At 23.8% G+C, this 21,534-nt stretch overlaps 1 protein-coding gene across 1 annotated transcript; it reads left to right on the top strand.

Annotated features, from left to right (window-relative positions):
- The first annotated feature begins 271 nt into the window (after positions 1-271).
- LOC126899308 (homeobox protein MOX-2) lies at positions 272-17,031 on the top strand. The gene is made up of 3 exons (XM_050674087.1): positions 272-1,076; positions 15,216-15,376; positions 16,222-17,031. Exons 1-3 carry the CDS (start codon positions 419-421, stop codon positions 16,588-16,590), a joined length of 1,188 nt encoding a protein of 395 aa, XP_050530044.1. The 5' UTR covers positions 272-418; the 3' UTR covers positions 16,591-17,031.
- Positions 17,032-21,534: the final 4,503 nt, after the last annotated feature.

Below are 21,534 nucleotides of genomic sequence, written 5' to 3'. Positions count from 1 at the left end.
TGAATAAGCCAAATAAAACGACCAGTGCATAAGATACTAACAAGTTGTTAAAAGCCCGTAAATTTCAACCCTCAACGCCTGTTATTCACATGATTGCGTTTACCACCACTTTATGTAAAGAATAAGAGAGTCACGGAGGCGTGGTCTTCAACAAAAACTAGCATCCAATAAGGTTGTTCCGTTAAATTCACCCTTTTCTCATTCCTTGCGCACGGTCACCGACCGTATTCTACGGCCATCATCACTTCGTTAAGTAGCTGAATAGTTTCTACATTCGTTTATTGAGCATTTGACCAACTGCTATCGCGCAGCAATCAACCAAATGCATGGCAAAAAATACATCTTTTAGTACATATCATTTATTCAATCGCAATTTTTAGTTTTTTATAACAAAAAAAAAAAAAATTGAAATTTTGCAATGTCGAATCCAGAGTTGTCAGAAAACAACTTGTGTACAAGAATAATATACTCATCAAGTCCTTTGGACTTAAAACAGAAAATAATAAACCATTCGCCTTCACCGTCACTACAAGCTCAAATTCCTTCCAAAGTTAACAGAACGTCATTTTGTATAGAGGCTTTATTAGGACATACAGACAATGACTCTCATAAAACTTCATTGGCAACTTCATCTGATTGCTCGTCTACGCCTTGTTCTAGTCGGAGTGTTTCGCCTATACCAGGACAACAATGTGATGGTTATGATGATAAACATAGTGGTGACGAAAACAATAGTCAGACTTCTATTATCAGGTCATCATTTCCGCGTAACCAACAGAACTACTTATCAAATAATTTTTCAATAATTTCTACATTAGACACTGGAATTCGAAACCAAAGAAACAGTAATGGTAGTTCTTTTGGATTCGCTAACGGAACGTCTGCTTTTCAACCATTAACTCGTATGATTGACTCGGCAACAAGCATAACTAACTCCTTAAAGTCAACTACAGGTACTACTACGGCCCCTGTAAATCGTTCAAATGTATCTGCTGGCCATTTACAACAAATGCAGCTCGAGTGGTTTGCCAGAGCAGGAATGTTTTATGCAGGACCTAGACTTCATGAATTATCAGGTAAAAGTTATTTTATTATAAAAGTTTTTGCTTTGTTATTAAAAAGTATATCCAATACGTAATTATTATAATCAATACAAAAAAATGCCATCCCTCAAAATATTCCGCTGTAGGTACTTGTCAACTTTGACTATACGTATAAGTGATCGTTTTATTATAAATTACTCAAATACTCGCAATATAAATACATATTGAAAAAAAACAATTTTTTAGTTACATATATTTCTTGATTTATGAGCTATAAATTACTTTTTAAAAGTATCATTTGTAACTTATAGGGATGTCAACTATATTTTTTAAAGGAAACATGTATTATTTAATTAACTTATAAAACAGAAAATGATCTAATTAAAAAAAATGACTTGTCGATAACAACTTTTAACTAGTATTTTGAGAATTATTCTCATTTTTATACCTAGGCGGGAGAAAGAGTACGGCCGGAAAATACTAGTGATAAAAATAGCATTATACACAATTTACATCCTATCATTACTTTATATTGTTAAAAACCCCTTTTAATTAACATAATTATTCTTTAAAACCAAAAACAACAAAAAAAGTGATTTTTATTGAAGCTTTTATGTAATAAAGTTTTATAAGTATAAGTAAGTTTTATGTAATAAAAACTAAATCCAACCAAAATTTGATAAAATAAGTAATGCAATGCAGACAAATTTTATGTGATAAATATTGAAATTTATTACACTGATAAATTCAATTATGTATTTTGTATTTGAAAAAACAATAAATTTAAAAGTATATATCCGATATTTTTATGAGCTGATGCCTATCTTTCATTGTGAACCTATTAAAAAGTGTATTGTTTGTTAACCTAAAGTATACACAATATATATATATATATTTGCAAACAATATTGTACAGAAAATTTACCAAAATAATAAACATAAAATATTCAAAATTTATTTTACATCTTAAAATAGTGGCACAGCTGATATGCGTGATGCGTATGACTGAACTTTTATGATTTTCAAAAACTGTTGTTTAAACAATGCATTACGATTTTATTTATTTACACGTGTGAAACGGTGATATCGTCAACATTGAAAGTAAATAAGAAATATAAACCGCAGTTTATTTAAAAGAAACTTTATATGCTTTATTTTATTGATACACAAAAAAATTACTTTTGCATACTAGTGCAAGATAAAATTGTTTTTGAAAAATCAATACAGAGTTTCGTGTTGTAGCACATGTATTATATAAAAATATTACACTCATTTTCCAATTAAACATAAATATATAACTATAGCCACTAAAAAAATACGAGTTCTATAAATAAAAATTGTAATATCAATATAATATAAGTACTTAATGCATGACCATTTCAATCGACATACTTTATTATAAATCTTACAATTTTCCCATAATGGGGTTGGGGGTTCAAAAATGAGTATAAAAAGTAAAACTTTTATAACTTTAAGTGTTCCGAAAATCCTATTTTCTTTAAACATATATTAAAAAAAGTTATACAATATACTACAAGTTAAAAAAAAAAAATTTCCAATGACTTGTCTTCTATATTTATAATTGACTATCATAAAATTGGTATTCAATAAGCCACGTGGCTTCAGCAAAAAATATGAAGAAAATATTTAACTATACAAGGTATGCTATAAGTAAGAAACAGCAGGTAAATTTTACAAACAATGAAAACAATAGAAAACTTACTAGTTTTTGTATAAATTCTATTTAAATCAAAATTGAAATGATTAGTTATTGCGAATAAATAAAAATGATTCAAGCAAATCTGTAGATTTTGTAGATATTTATATAGATATATTTTTCAGAAAAATTATGAAAACCTATTATACAAGTGTAAATTAGTTACGATTTATTAACGTTGGGCTGTAGAGAAAATATTTCTTTAGAATACTACAACTCCAATCCAACCAAACCCTACATAAGATAAGACTTCTAAATTTCAATGTTCCATAAGATTGTATTGTGTCAGTTGCGTATTTAAACATTTTTCGGGAAATCTGATGAATGTAAATAAATAAAAATTAATAATTAAATTAAAAAATATAGTATATGTATATCTAATAAAAATAGTTAGTTTTGATGAATTTTTTTGCATAAAACCCCTGTTGTGTATTACTTTTAGCATTAAAACTTACTTTTTTAGTATTTCATGGTATTAAAACCAAATGGTTTGTACATAATGTTCTTAACAGATGGAACCTTTTGATTTTCATACCATGAATTATATTTAGTTCACACAAATTTTATGTTAGTATCTTGCTTAATAAATAATGAATTATAAACAATAATTAATTATATTAATAATACAAATTTTGGTTTATATTATTTATAATATATATAATTTTATATTTTATTTATTAAATAAAATACATTACTCAGCACAAGTAAAATAAAGATGATGTACATAAATTTAAACACTCATTATTTATATTGTAAAAATTTTTTTTTTTATGCAAAGTATTTCAAAATATGTTATAAATTACAAAAATATTAAATACTTATATTTGAAAAATTAATTTTTACATTAAAATTTTAGAATTTAGAATAAATGTACATCTCTCAAAAATCTTGGAGTATTGAAAACTGTATAAGTTGATTGGATGATTTAGATTCATTATTAACATTTTAGATTTTATACGAATTTAAAAAAGTATTTATAAGGTAGGTTAAATTATGTTTGGTTGGCAACTTAGTTATTACGTCAATATTCACTATTTGAGACATTACATAGTACAAAAAATTAATAATCCATAAGATATATAGTTTAAAACAATTTGTAAAAAACATCAACAAAATTATACTTAATACATTATATACTTAGTCACGCTCTTAAATTGTTATTAATATAAAAATATAATAAAATTCATAATAAGGTGTGGTACCGCATTATATACTGTACACTTGATATTAAGGATAAAAATCTTAATATATCTTTTAAAGGATCTTAAAATAAAATACCCTACTATCATTAGATTAAATTGGTATTTATCATACAGAATACAAAATTAAAAATACTTTGTCTGGAAAATATTGTTTATGTGACCGGCAAAGACATTTTAAATTCATTATACTAGTAAAAAATTTCATTAAAAATTAATATTAATTATTTTAAATGTATAAATTAGTACTTAGTAAATTCAATAATTATAAAATAGGGCTAGGAATTAATTAATTGATAAATTTTGTTTGAGCCAATTTTAAGGGTCTCGTATTTGTGCAACTTTGTCATAGGATTATATAGTAACATAGAAATATTTTTCGTTCTTGGGAACGTAAAACTCCTAATTATTTCAAAATTATAAGCTCACTATCAACATTACTAAGTCAATTAATAAAAATTTGTACTCGCACATAAGCTGTGTTCTGAATAATTTATCAAAATTTATAACTATTATAATTCTCAGACTTGGTTATAAAAATTTATTTATCAAACTAATTTTTATGTAATTTTTATATGAAACTTTAAAAAACAATATTTTGTGATGATGTTTTACCCAACCTAACCACAATAAGTTTATCTATAATTTAAATATAATACATGTAGGATATTACTAAGAAAAAAAAAGCTTATAAATAACAATATGTTGATAGTATGATAATTTTTTTTTTAATTATGGTAGGTTAGCTAATATTATTTTTATTAATACAATTTTAGTAAAAAGAGAAATAAAATAATTTATTTTGAAATATTGTTGCATTATATTTTAAATTTATGAAATATGTTTTATAATTCTATAATAAATAACTGTATAGTTAACACTAAAAAAAATTGGTAGTCTAAATACTAAAAGACAACTTTAATATTTGTTTTTAAATAAAGTTATATTGTTTTTGTCGTATAATGCTACCACCGCCATGATTGTACTACGACGGGGTTGCTATGGTAATAATTATGCTCTCCTCCCTTTGACCATTTGTATCTTCACATTCCAATAGTGTTCATGTCGAGAAAAGTATAATATACGTTTTGTAAAGTCTAAAATGGTACTGTTTAAAGATTGCAGACCATAAAGTTTGAATTAATTCAACACTCTTTTCATTAAAAACTGAAACAATTTATTCGTAATATTATATCACAGTAACCAATAAATCATTTTAATATATTCAAATTTATTTATCTTTATCTAAATTATTGAAAATATTCACGAATAGAAATATTGTCTTCGTGAGAGTTAAAAATGTAATTTAAGAATAGAGGAGGTCTAAGTAGATATAATTATAAAACTTGTTTTGAAACTCTATAATTTCACGTTAAAATTGAATTTAACTTGAACTTTGTCATAATTTACTTTATACGAGACACAGATTATTAAGTTTATAAATTATGAATCTCTTCTTTAGAAAAGAAGCGATAACCAATTAAGAGGTGTATCAGTGTGTCAAAATGGTTCATTTCACTACTAATTGAATTTTATTTCAACTTATATTCAGTAATTTAAAAAAAATCACTAGTCAAAATTACCAAACTTTCGTAATACAAGTCATTAGTACAAAAAACAAAATTGTTTAATATAGGCTTCAATATAATATTCATTCTTTTCAATGACATCAATACCTCAATGTTTTTAAGTTATGCTTATTGTTAGAATGCCATAAAAGAATAGTATGTCTCAGAAAAATAATTTATACCTAATATTTGTACATTTTGACAACTCTCAAAATTTACAATAATATTTTTTTAGAACTTGATCAATTTAGAATTTTTGCGGAATATAATGACGTTAAGTTTTCGTTCCGAAGTATTTTATAATAATCATGTTAATTATTGTCGATATCAACCTAAAACTGTTCTAACTATGTTTGATATTCACTATGCCTTATTTCGACTGTTCTTGGTTTATTATTTTCGTGAAAATGAAATATTACACCGCAATATTAAGCTTGATTAATTGATATAAAATGTAAGTATATCTTTTAGGATGTCGTAGTTTTTTTTTTTGTTTCTTGAGTAAAAAAAAAAAAATTGGATTAACTGATTTTTTTCAAGAATAGACTATTTCAAAGTATTAATAATTATCATTAGAGTTATATTTATAGTTATTATAATATAATAAAACTTAGATTACTATCAATTACGTACAAATCGAAAAAATTAAAAAATATTGCTATTGTTTTTAATATTTTAATCAATTATGATTTTATTAAGATGAAGATGACTAAAATTAACGCCCATTATGCACTAAAATATCTACTCAGAATCAGTTTTAAATTTTTAATGAGCATGAAACCCTTTTATTAGCTTTTGTTCCATCTTTAATTAGAAATGATAATGACTATGTATATTTCGAATGAAAACTTTTAGCATATGATTTAAACTAATTGTCTTTATTTACATAAGATAGTTGAAAACATTTTAAGTTTTAGGGTGACATTATAATGCTTTCCTGAATAAATTAAATATACTATTACGATTTAAAGACATTTATATTGGTATTTCCATTTATTTAATACTTGTGTAGATAATGATATAGGTACATGACAGTTAGAAAACAAACTCTAAATTATTTTATTTTAATGTTTTATTTATATAAATAGTCAAAAAGTTAAATAATTTCTATGTATGAAATTTTTTATTTTTAGATTTAGTGAATTAGAATAAATAAAAATTAATGGGATAAATAGAAATTCATTTTTTTAATAAAGTGCTTATAATAGTTTTGATATATAGCCGAAAGGTATTAATTTTACTTTGCAGTATTTTTTTGTGTCTATGGACTAAAGTGCTTAAAACCTACTAGACAAATCTTACTAAACAGTAAGGCAAAATATCTTAAATCTGAAGTATTAATTTCTATCAGTACGACACTTAAACCAAAAATCATACATTCCAACGGAATGATTTCTTTGTTTAATCGGTCACTGAAGTTAAAAATCGTAATCTATAAAAACTTTACACCAGTGTATCTACAGGCTTCGATGTAAATAATTTTATTCACTGAAAATCAATAAATACTTAACTAAAACAGTGCCTCATATCTCGCTAAATCCCGTCTGTACTTACAAATATTTATATTAAATTAACAAAAATAATAATTTATTTAATAAAAATAAATGTTTATATTTAATGTAATATCTGTTAAATATTTTAATAATAATAATAAATNCTATTCAAATTGAAATTGAATAAAAATTTTTTAATTGAAAATCAATAGCTTTATGAAACACTTTTAAATCTTCCTTTAAAGATTTTGTATCATTTCCACAATAAAAATTGAAATACGAGTAGTGAGAAAACAAGATTTTATGTGCTTATGCTGATTTGAATTACAAATATTTTCTAGTTTCATCTTTTATATTGTTTGAATACGACCATGAAACAACTAAGTTACAAAGGAAATGTTTTTAGAATAATTTATTACTTTATTCATGTTTGAATATATATTTATACATGGTGGAGCAGATTTGACAAATTGTATAACTTTTGATTTAATAATCATTTGTTTGTAATTTCCTTTTTAATTTTTTATTCTAAACTACGTTAAAAGCATATTTTTTATTTTTTTGTAACTAAAAAGCTATTGGTTTTACTTTGACGTGTTTATTTCCTGTGTCCATATACGGCATCACCCCGCTCTTACTGGATAGATTTTTCTCAACAATACTTCATAAGATCACAACACATATCAAGTTAAAGATATAAGTGCCATATTTTTGAAAAACTTCCTTCAGCCCCGGCAAAAGAGAGAAATATTTAAAAAAATTACAAATTTCTTATATCTGTCAATGCTGTAATTTATATTAAAATAACTTTTTGAAAACTACAATTCATATATAATTTTTGGAAAAATTAGTATATTTGAAGTCTTTTTGAATAGCAATGGATCATTTACACTATTTAAAGTTAAAACAAATTACAGGTTTTTTTGTGTACTATAATATTAAAAATAGAAAGATTAGTATTAAAATTTTATATAAATTTGTTTTCTTGTAAATTTTATAATTTTGGACTACGTTAAAATCATATTTTTTATACCAACCTCAAGATCTAAATTATCAGGATTTAAAAAAAAAATGAACATGGTGAAAACATATGGGAGGATCTTGCGCGGGGCTGTCCTGAAAAGAGAGGTTAGATGCACACATCCAATAGACAATATTTAAACATTCTAGCAGGTGATTTTTCGATTTATAGGATTTTCATAGAAAACCTATAAATCCTATAAGCCATATAAAAAATACTTAAACAAAGGTCACATTATAAAAAACGGTAGCACAGTGGGGTCGCGGCATATTGGAGACATTACATAGTTAGGTCCAGTATAGATTTAATCTGAAAGTGATTAATATCACTATCATAAGAAACGCTTCGATGCAAATCTGTAGATAGTGTTTAATTTTAAAAAATTGATGGATAATTGCAAAATCAACATCAANAATTGTTGAGTTAAAAAGCAGATTTATTAATAACTATTGAATAAAGTGATTTTTAAGTGAGATTCAAAAGATTTAAAATCACTAATTTATAACTTTATAGTTATGTTCGTTTTAAAGGATAAACATATTCTTTTTTTAACCATTAATTAATTAGTTAATAAGTTCATAATTTTTAAACAAAAATAAAAAAATGTATTAAAATTATTTTATTTAAAACAACAATCATCAAAATAGACATTAAACAATGAAAACTAAATAAAAATACGTATATGCGATTTATTAATATATTTTTGTGGCTTTTTGAGATAAGTAGTTGTAATTTTAAATTAATATAACCTTAATAATTCTTATTATATTAAATAATGTATGGTTGCACTAAGTACATAAACCTCTATTGAGATGAGTTTATGGAAAAAAAATTCGTTTAAATTAAAATTTAATTATATTTATAATTAAAAAAATATGTTTCTATTTCTATTTAAATATAATTTGTTTTAAATAGATAAGGTTTGACACAACACCGTTTAGTAGGGTCAAGATATTTTTTTAAAATATTGAACATGCGTTCATCAAATAATTTCAATAGAAAAATGTAGAAAGTAAATTTATTTAAATGAATATTCAAAAAAATAATTTTGACTTAATATTGTATAAGCCCAACTTATTCAAAACGAATTATATTTTATATTGTTGGTACTTAAAATTATATATTTTGTAATACCTTTTTCAATCAATTATGATTAAAACATAAATTACAATACATTAAACTAGTATAAAGAGTCCAATTAAATCAGTTATTTTTGAACTCTTTATCCTTAGAATCATCCCTCCTTCGGAATTGTAATGGCTCATGAAAAAGCTAAGTGATTAAATTAAGTAGGCAATCCAGCAGTCAGGATTCGTTCTTCCCCTCACCTCGATCTCTTTAAATGGCTTTTGGCATGACAGAGTGCTGCGCAGTGACCAGTTTTATTTGTTCTTCTCTGAGCGCTGTCCCTTTTTTATAATACGTTTAAACGCAGGAGGAAAACTTCAACAGATGTGGACAATTTGTTCTCTGTAAACATTGAACAAACGTCCTAAATTACAACCCCAAGAGCGTCTATCAATTATGCCATTATTTTCTGCACGTATTATTCACAAACGTACAAAAAAAACCATTACAAGATCAAATTATAAATTAGACCCTAAACATTTAATAACTTACAAAACATAATTTAATTATTCTAGTAATGACCAAAAATGATTAAATTTCAAATTAAAAGTAGAGTAGCTGAAAATATTTATTAATATTATGATAATTTTTAATTATGAATTAGCAAATAATATACAATTTTACGTTTACTATTTTTTGATACTGACATATAGGCAGTGCAGGAATGTGTCTACAAATACAAATATCGGTTTTTATTAACTATAGTTATTACGTATTGGAGATACTTTTTAATTAAAGTATATTTAAAAAAAATATATAGCAGTTTCAAAATGTAGAAATTGAAAATGTCATTTTTTACGGTAATGTAACTTTGATATAATTTTCTAAATTTGAGGTTTTTTATACTCTTAAAACTGATAGATTCGACTACATTAAAGTCGGGTTCGTTTGACAATAAATCATTAAAGTTTAACTTAGCGAGAACTGAGTATTCATATGGACAGATACAAAAAAAAACACATCATGATGAAATTAATACCTACTTAGTTTCGCATTAAATCTAAAATATGTTTTTATACTATAATTAATTTTGTTATAAATGTGACAAAAAAAAATATATTTCATTAGAAGAGATAATTAATGTTTAAATTCTATTAAGACTCTTCTTCTATTACCTGCCTAACTAATGATCCTTGCTTACGCCAGACACTGCCCCTTCCCACATGAGTCTTTATTTTTTTTATCTCTTTAACTATTTAAAGTCTCCGAAATAATGTTGAGAATTCATAATTATGCAATTTTCTCCATTTGTTTGTTTCTCTGTTAAAGATCGGTTCATATATTTTTCTTAAAACTTTCCTCGCAAATACCCCTAGTCTCTGTTCTTTAGTTTTTTTCAATACCAACCTCTCATGACCGTACAGGATAATAGGTCGTAATAATGTCATATACATTCTTATTTTTTAATTTTTAGAAAAATTCCTAAATTTAGTACTTATTTTAATCCGTAGTATCCCTTATTAGCTAGTTGTATTCTAAACGACACGTCTGTCTTAAGTTCAATATCTTGAGTAATAACCAATCCCAGATATTTAAATTGTAATACTTTTCAAAATGTATATTCTTATAACTCAATATGTTGTTCCAGTCTATAATTTCTGTTACTTCGGCTGACAATCGAGTATTCCGTCTTATCATCGTCAACGGTTAATTACACTTACTCCGTAGCATCTATAAGTTTTTTCTTTGACTTTTATTAACATATACACATTAATATGAAATAATATATTTTTTTACAAGTAAAACAAAAAAATTATTAATATTTTTAATAATGCAAAAATGAATACATAAAATCTAATAAAATAAAATTAATAGAATAATATTTTTATGTTTTTGAGAAAATTTTTGAACAAAAACATGTAAATACAATGTTTTTTTCTGTACTTATAGAAGACTAATTTACTAAACGATGAATAGTCATTTAATTTTTCATATTGTTTTTCAAACGTCTAAAGTATGATAAAGTTCACCCTTTGCACTAGATACAGGAACAGTTATTGTTATAATAGCTAGTTTATATTTATTTAAGATATTTTTAAAATCATAGAAGCTCCTACGCAACCTTCAATGCGATTTTCTACAATTTGAATTCTCTAATATTAACCACTTGATATCTTATAAAATTATAATTAAGAAAATTCTATTTTGTATTTTTTATTTTATATACTTCTAGATTTATCAAGTACTAAGTATTTTTTTTATTTATCACTTAAATTTAGTTGATAAATCAAGAATATAAAATAAAAAAATACCAAAAAGATTTTTCTTAATATAATTATTATTTTATAAGAAATCAAGTGGTTAATATTAGAAAACTCAAATTGTAGAAAATCACATTGAAATATCGCAATGGTGACAGAGAAATATATGAACTGCTAATAAATAACATGAACAACATTGTAAATTATAGAAAAAATGTGTTGCTTTCGTGGCTTTAAAAATATTAAAGTTTCAAATTCTTGAGTTAATGTATAGGTATAATACACAAGGGATTACAAATACAGGTAGCTAATTGGTTTTTTATGATATTGCTATCGCAGTCACGGATTGTTTATTATCAATTATGACTATCAATAGATATACTTTTTGTATTGTCAATTAGTGTATTTATAAACTCACAACAATATACCTTACTATCATTGATAATAACAATGCTGTGTACCTACTAATATCGATGTCATAAAAAATCAATTAGCTACCTGTATTTGTATACAAATACAGGTATTTGTAATCCTTTGTGTATTATACCTATATATTAACTCAAAAATTTGAAACTTTAAATGTTTATATCTAATAAACAAATTAAGTTTCATTAAAAATTCAAATGCCATTTACTATTGAATTAAAAACTCAAACATTTTATTAAATTAAAAATATGTGTTACCATTTAAAAAAACAAAGTTGACACCCTTACCAGGAATAAGGGATGAACTTAAAAAGTATTACATAGTTAATAATTCAAGAATAATGTGTAACTAAAGTAAAGATAGTAATAAAAAAAATTTTTTAAATTATTATTATTCTGTAAGTAATTGAGTGGGTTATGATAAAAAAATCACTCTGTATATATATCACTAAATGCTAGACTTTACCAAATCAATAACATTAGATTTATTATAGAAAAACAAAGTATGTTCAATGATCAGGACTATAAACATCCTTCGTTAATGGTGGTGGAGGACTAATAGATAATGACAACATTGACTAAACGTTTTACCATTGTTCGATGCAATTGCTATTGTTATGATAATTTAATTCACGGATAAACACATATCATAAAGGGTGCGATTAGAAAAACCCTCCCTATCATTAACGGAATCACACATCCACTACCCTCTAGGGTTTACAACTCACCGTCATTTAGCGCGATCTTGTGTTTACTTGAAGCATGTGGTTCACAACTATCGTGTTGTTGTTAAGCCACGCTTATGCTCACTAACCCCGTTGCTAATTTTTACTGAATATACAAACACACGCTCGTTAATATTGTGGTATACAATATGACACATTCATACGCAGCATGACATGCACTACTTAAGACATTTTAAAAGGGGAAAATAATACATTATGTATTCTTTCAGTACTTGTATCTTAATCCAATACTTATGTTTTATAATAAATTCGTACTACAAATTACATATATGTGTTTCTATTAGTAAAACGCTTAGTATATTTTTTATTTTATTATTAAAATAAATTTTATTTCGATTCAATAAGATCGTAAACCACTCTGTAATAAACTGAATAGGCGATATGTGGGGTAATTAACCAAGCTGGGGAATTAGGGGTGCGATCAATTGGCTAACATCAAGGTTCTATCGGAGTTCGAGAGCTTAGAACAATAAAGACAAGTAGATATAAAAATAAATGATTAAAGTGTCTCTTTATAGAGGTATTTATGCTGAGGTATCCTTGCAGTGGCCATGGTCTTAGCCTCCTCTCTGACACCGAGCCCGAAGTATATAACCAAGCAAAACTTAGTTGTTATAATTAAATTAAATGATTTATATGTTAAATCAATTTATTGCTTAATTGCTCTTTACTCAGATTATTCTATACAAGTAATATAAAATACAAATTACAAATTTTTCATTGATACACGTAAGATGCGTAATGCAAAACATTGGGCATATTACGACAGTTTGATTTTTATTCATTAAAATTATGGAAACTTTTATATTATAAATAATATAAAAAACTAAAAAAAAATGTTATATTTATAATTTGTTTTTGGTGAAACCTGTTAACGCCCTTTAGAATAATATTTTTAAGGGCGCTAATTGTATTACCTTCCTATCCTAAAAAACATTATACATATGTATATGACAGCATATAGAAATTTTAATTTTTTAGAGAGCTAATTCGTTATTTGAAAGGCTAAGCTCCTTTTTGTTGCACCTATGATAACTTAATTACTCGAAAACTAAAAGTATTATTGAGAAAATTTTTTTATACTTTTTGTAACATATAGTTTAGAACTTAACAAACATTAAAAATGTTTAGGTTCATTTTTTTATGCCATTTTAAGAGTAATAACTTTATTTTTAATGTACAATATATTGGACTTGTTTAAATTTTATAAAATAAACTATTATGAAAATTACTATTTGATAATAACTTTTAAACAAGTATTTCGAAAGTTATTACCATTTAAAAATATAGACTGAGGGTAAAGTATGAGTTATGACTATTTTTATCACTGATTAAATATATAAAATTTGATAACAATCAAAAATATTGTTTTTAGAAATATTTTTGGTTTTATATTTAAAATGTTTTATTGACGTAATGTTTATACATCTAATAAAAATAAAGAAAATAGATAAAGATTTGTTAACTAGAATACATTTTCGTTATTAAAATAATATAATTCTGATTTTTCAGAATTTTTATTATTATTTGACAATATATATTGCAGTAATTATACCTATTACCATAATTAACCGTATTCTTTAAGGATTTTTAGAATTTTTAAATATTTTATGACAAAATTTACTTAAATTATTTAAATGAATGAAAATTAAAAATATGTTTATGCTATTTTATATTTTATATTTAACATGATTTATTTTTTTAATAATTAAAAAAAAAATGTTTTAATTTTTTTAAGTTTACTGCCTACTCTTCATATTTTCTGCCTTATGAATGTCGGTCAAATGGCATGACCACGTGTCGTTCACCATTATTACATTCGTGATCTAAAAACTAATCTTCTTTATGTGAATTTTGATTTCCTCATATAATAATTAATTTCCTACTCATTTGTTTGTATTATTCAATGATTCATAAGTTTTCACTAATACTGTTAATGTTAAGTAAAATGACATGATTATAATACAATTTTTAAGGTTTTACTACACTAGTTTCAAATATGTCTCATATCCACTAATATTTTCGAATTACACTTTACAAAAAATTTTGTTTTATTTAAACTAACAAATAATACATTTTTACTTGTACTACATAATTTATAAATAATATTCAATTGAATTAAATTTGCATACATTATACGCAAATGAAAATCTCCAGTGTAAGAAAATAGAAACGTATTAACCAAAAAATGTTTAAATTTTTTTTTAACTGAATTATTTAGTTTTTTTTTAATTGTTTGTTACAACGATAGAATTCATAATGTAAGAAGTTATACCTTTTAGTTTAAGTATCTCTAAAGTTATATGGTTTAAAAACAAAATTCAACAAAAATAGTTTAATAAATTATTTAAAAAATATTTTTATCTTTTTTGGTTGATAACGTTTCTCTGATCTTACATTGATAAAATAATATCCTTAAAGATTATTTGATGAAATGATTGTTAATAATAAAATATTTAACAAAAAATTTATCCTCTCTACCCAATCTAAAGTTTTAACAGTTTATAATTCATTAATGACTACAGTAAATATGACAATTGATTGAATTAGATTCTGATCTATTAATTATTCATAGCTATTGTGCTATAAATAAAATACTGAATACTTATGTATTTGTTCAATTTATTAATGCAATTTTTATTTATACTACTAACATTGTACCATGGAAATTTAAGGACCACATCCACATGCTCTTTTGGGAAAAACGAGAAGACCTAGAACTGCTTTCACAAGTCAACAACTTTTAGAATTAGAAAAACAATTCAAGCAAAATAAATACCTATCTCGACCAAAAAGATTTGAAGTGGCAACCAATCTAATGTTAACTGAAACTCAGGTATACAGAATAATTATTTATATAGAGTGATTCTAATATTATGAATCACTTCATGTATAAAATATGAACACTATATTAAACAATTTTTTAATTGTTTGTTTACTTGTATATTATTATCACTCATAATAAAATTTCAATATAATTTTATTTTTAGTATAATTAAATGGTTTACACTAGGAAAATTATTTTATATGTTAATATTAATCTTCTTTTTTAATGAATGTATTTATTGATGTATACAATTAAATTTGAAAGATATTCAAATTAATAATTTGCTATGTGTGTCGAGTATGGCAGTAATAATTTTTTTTTTTTAATTTCAGGAGTGCAAACATAAAGAATTAAGATTCTTTATATCATATACTTTATATTTTTACCAATTTTTAAAATAATTTTAATTTGATACACATTAAATTATTAGTATTTTAATAAAATTATAATAATAATAAATTTGTAAATCATATAACCTCACAATAAATTTTTTTAAATACTGTCTTATTTGTTGCACATTACAAATTATACACAAGATGATCAATTAAGGATAAGACGCTCATTTTCTTGGAAACTATTGAAAATTTTTAATTTTTGTAAAGAAAAATATTGTTGTTTCAAAAAACTCTTAAATAATAAATAGTTAAATAATTTTTTTTCATACCTTCAGGGATAATAAAGATAAACTTTGATTCTTTTAAATGAGAACCTGTATTTTACTTTTATTATATAATTGAAAAAACATATAAAAAACAATTAGAGTTATGAAAAAAAGTTATGTTAGAAAATATGACACTTTTAAATTTTAGGTTATGTAAATTAATTATATATTTTCTCTAATGTTATTTCTTAAGGTTAAAATTTGGTTTCAAAACCGACGAATGAAATGGAAACGAAGTAAAAAAGCTCACCAAGAAGCTAAAATTTCAGCAAGAGATGAAAATACATTAGAAAAACGAGGAAATATAAGCCTTCAAGCTTGTGAATCTATAAATCTTGATACATTATTACAGAGTCCAAAAAATGAACATAGTAAGAAATCTAATAATGAGATTACTCTCACTGAAACAGATCATATAATACTATCAACCAGTGCAGCTAACCAAACTCAAACAAATAACAATAATCCTGCTCAATTAAAACTTAATTATCAAAATAATTTAAGATCTCATAACGATCAAGAAGTGAGTTGTGAAGCTTTATATAGGCCTTACGTTTCATAAAACTTAAAATAAATATATACAATATGTAAAAATAATTTTTTTTTTGTTGTTGTTCAAAGTATTATAATATACAATGATATTGGTAATTGACTAAGTTTTTAACTATTAGCTCATTATGTGTAATGAAATTAACGTGAATTATTTTTTTTAATAGTTTATAGAGAGTATGTAAGAATATTCAATATCTAAACATAGTGATTCATTAACCTATAACAAATAAATATTATTAAAATTAACCATAAAATAAGCAAAGTCAAGTAATAAGCAAAATAAATCATGTAAAATTTGGACTTCATACTCATATACTTATAAGATATTAAATTTAAATTATAGTAGAAGGGTTGAATAATTAATTTTGAAACTAATTAATAATATTAATATAATAAATATTGATCATAATATTATTTAAAATTAATAATAAAACAAAATAGTATTCCTCAAATTAAACAATTTTTTTTATGGAACTCTTTTAAATCTAATCCTGATCTTAATAATTATATTAAGAAATTATTTGAAAAAAATTATTCTTTGATATGTTATGAAAATATTAATTATCACCTAATAATAATAACATCAATAAATATCAAAATGCTGATCAGTGTATTTTTTTTTACGTGAAACTATTTTAGACTAAGATTTAAACCTATATTTTTGTTACGTTTGGCTGAAACTAAAATTAAAACTTTTTTATATTGAATGGTGAATTAGTAACAATTATTGTTTACAGAAAATATTAAACGCGATTAATTTAATAATTTAAGTACTTTAAATAAATTAAACGTGTTTGTTAGTATTTTTTATAATTATTAAAAAAACTACATTATCATCAGTTTACTTTTTATCCTTACCAGTGGTGAAAAAATATGGACTGAGAAAAATAATTGATCCATATTCTTTTCCAAATGATATAATGACACAATAATTATAATCAGAATACAAAAATCACTCACTACAACAGTTATAAATAACTTTTCGAGTAGTTCTTCAATAACAATTTTGTCAAGTTTGTAATTTCTTGATACCAGTTGGATTTTTTTTTTATTAGAATTCTAATTTAAAAAATGCTTAACTTAAAAATTTAATATTTTTGTTTATTTATAAAAAATTACCTTCCCATTTTTTCTATATGAATATCAAATTAAAATTTCCAAAGCAAAGATTTATAATGGTAAAATTATTATTAACATCAACTAATAAGACATTTAACAACAGTATCGGATCTTTAGCATAGATTCGTCTAAGGAGGAAGGGCATAAAGGGGCCTAACATCCCAAAAATTGTTCTCTATTTTTGCTTATGATTTTAAGTTGGGTTTGGTTGGGTTTATTAGAACTTCTTTTATTATTGAGATGTATATATTTTTTAATTTACTGTCAGTGTCAAATATTTAAAATGTACTATTAATATAGATTACTTACTTAAAGTTTTTTAATATGTTTAAATTTTGTACTAATCAATTTTTACTTATAACCACAGATGAATTGTTTAAAATAATGAAAACTTAGGTTTTTTAAAATATGTATCTAGTTAATGAATCACTCATTTAATGTGTATATAAATTTTATTTTCAAACATGTAAAAATGCTAAATCAATTTTTAAAGTTATATTGTAATACTTTTGATTTTTATAACAGTAATCTGCATATATTTTTTTGTTTACTTAGTAAAAATAAAACAAAAGTTAACATTAATTCGTTTTTTTTTTTATATGAAATAAATATTTAATATTTAAAATTTCTATTTATATGCTTTAATCATCTGTTTAAAAAAAATTATTTAACTAAAATTAATGAAATTTTAACTACTCTTAATAATGATCATAACCGATATTTAAGAAAGAGGACTATTTGTAATCTTAATGCCTTCATAAATACGTTCTGTTCATCGGTTTTTAATTATTTTGCAAACTAACTTGACCGATTCCACCCATTTATCTTTTATTTTTAACGTCCTTCCTAAAAACCAAACCAAACCCAACCAAATCTACTATATGAAATTAATAAAGTACTTTATGATTGATATGTTGAAAAAAAAACTTACCTAAAAAACCAAAATAATATTCTCAATTTAATTTTTATTTTTTGATTAATAAAAGTGGTTCATGATATATGAATCAGCTTGCATATGTTTTAGTAATAGTCCAAAATTAGTTAATAATCATACTAATTTAAACTAATTTTTGGTTTATACATTTAAAATATTTAAACATAAATGGTATAAAGAGAAAATAATTAATATTTCAACCAGGGACTGCTGAGACCAGACAGAAAAGGACCGATTGGAAACCCAAAAATCTTTACATATGTGTGAACCTAACCTTAATCGAGACCTTAATTTTTAAAAAACCAGACCGCAAACGAACTCAATTAAATGTATGAAATAAAAATAGGTCTTTTAATATTAAATTTAAGGTGTAAAGATATTTTAATAATTTTAATTAACATTTCTTAATTTTAGTATAGAATTTTGTTTTGAGAAATCTGAATTCATAATTGAGGTTAACGTAATAATTGAACTTGATCATTCGTGAACGATCAGGTAATATCAGTAAACACATTTTTTGGCAAATATAACTTTTTTCAAATACGCATCATAGCGTTTTACGACATAATTTTTAATTTCAGACAGATATCATTACGTAGATGTTATTTTAAATTATTTATTTATAAACTTAATTGCTTTACAACTAATATATCAGATTTTGGTCGGGTTTAACTGAGGGACGTATAACTTAGTAAATCATATAAAATGATATTATTATCAATTTTTTATAATGTTTTAAAAATCTATATTTTTTAAACTTACATTAAATTAAAAAAATAATTAAACAATTTAATGAAAGATGAAAAAAACTATTCAAAAACTCTTTTCTATGAGTTATCGATCATTAAAGCCAATAAATGTATAATTTTGTTACATTGTGGATTATTTCGATTATAACCTCTTTAATGTATTATATGATGAAAAAATGAAAAATAGCTTGATCTAAGGTAACATCATTTTTTAAATGAAGTACATCTGAATAATACAATTAAACATTTAATCAAAACTTAAAAAATTTCTAAGATAAATAATCATTTAATTGAAAATGTTATGAAAAACACTAAATTGCTGTCAGCGTTTTTTAATTGAAACCTGAAATTTTTACCAAACTTGCTCAGAAAAATTACAAAAATACCATAGAAATTTATTTGAAATCAATTAGTTTTTGATCGAGTTAAAAGTTTTTTTTTGACACTCGGCACTCCAGGTTGCGAAGTCCGAATTTTTTAAGCTACTTTTCTCTATGAAAACGATTTTTTCGGTTTCGCTTGTATATTTTATTATACTTATACATTATGGTTGTACTAAGTGAAGCCTAGTACTATATAAGACTAATATAATAATTTTATATTATAGTAATTTTAAATTATTATTTTCAACTAATATAATGATTAATTAATATTATATGTTAACATGTAAACTTGATTATACAAAATATGTTTTACAGAACGAATAGTTTTTAATATATATTTATGGATATATTTATATATTTATATTTTATTTGTTTTTATCTCTGTCGTTAAAAAAATATTCACTATAAACACAGTGTACAATAAACACACCTCCTACGTAGTTATTATATACGAGGGAGAGATTGTAGGAGAGCTTTTGCCGCAATTCTAATTAGGTACAGATTAAAGTAATACCAGGGGAGCTATTAGAGATATACAGCTGTTAATTAAAACTGTTTTCGGGTAATTTAAATGCGGGTGAATATAACGAATACAGAGAAACTCCGGTAAAAACTTGTGATTAATAGCCAACAAGAGAGAAATAAAGCTATATCTTACTAGTCGGTCATTTGATGAAAACAGTTATATTGCGTTAATACTTCTCTTCTTACCCTTATGTAAGCTTTAGTATTGTTTATATGAGCTGTACTATTTCATGACATTATTATAATTATATACTATAGAGTCCAATTATTTTACCTATATATTGTTATACGATAAACATTTATAAATATTATATTTCAAATCTTCTAAAACCACAATTGGCCGTGAAAAGTAATTCTGAGGATACGACGTAAAGTACTATACATTTTGAAAATAGCAGCCTTAAATCAAAATGTTAATGTTTGATAAATTTGTTTTACCTCACAACTATTTATTTTATAACAAAGTATTTGAAAGTATATATTTTTTTTTTCAAAAATTTAAAAATACTATTTATTTGGTTTAAGTTAATTCAAATTTAAAAAAAAGGTAACACATTGAGATCGTGGCATAGTTGGGATGTTTTAGAGTTCGGACAAGTATACATCATATCTGACAATATAAAATCACTATCATAAGAATTGCATTGATGCAAATCTGTGGATAGTATATTATTTTATTTTAATAATAAAACCAACCAAATTTAAATGTAAAAATTTATTGTGAACTTTTCTTACTGGGTAACTAAACTCGTCGCTAATGTCTTTGTTTTAATGAACATCGCGCCAGCAGACAACGCAAAGAAACTTACGAGTATATTTTCAGTGTTTAATAAACTTTTACAATATTTTAGTATTTAATTCTGAATTTAAATAGTAAACTGGATTTAAAAAATAACAATATAAAGTTAAGTTCTCGTTACTATGACTTCTCCTAGTAAGGTATTTTAAAATAAAAATGAAAAGTTATACAGATTTATAGTCACTTTAAACTGTTGACTGACTTATAGTTTATAGTTTAAACTTATAGTCAACTTTCGAAAAAAAATTAGGGAGAAATAGTCCCCCTAATCATCCATTTCTTAATATGCTAACGTAGGCTTCACAAATTTCTTAAAAATATATTTAATAAGTTTTTGAAAAACAATTAAATTAATTTTTCAATTTTTACATAAAAATGCTTTTAGCTTCGATGCGAAGCTCAGAAGGTATTGGTTTTACTATGATGCGTTTTTTTTTTTTTTTTT

This window comes from Daktulosphaira vitifoliae, unplaced genomic scaffold, assembly GCF_025091365.1.
Source record: "Daktulosphaira vitifoliae isolate Bord-2020 unplaced genomic scaffold, ASM2509136v1 Scaffold_2, whole genome shotgun sequence".
Classification (NCBI taxonomy): domain Eukaryota; kingdom Metazoa; phylum Arthropoda; class Insecta; order Hemiptera; family Phylloxeridae; genus Daktulosphaira; species Daktulosphaira vitifoliae.
Note: the sequence above shows the minus strand (reverse complement) of the source record. Positions and strands in the feature narration are given on the sequence as shown.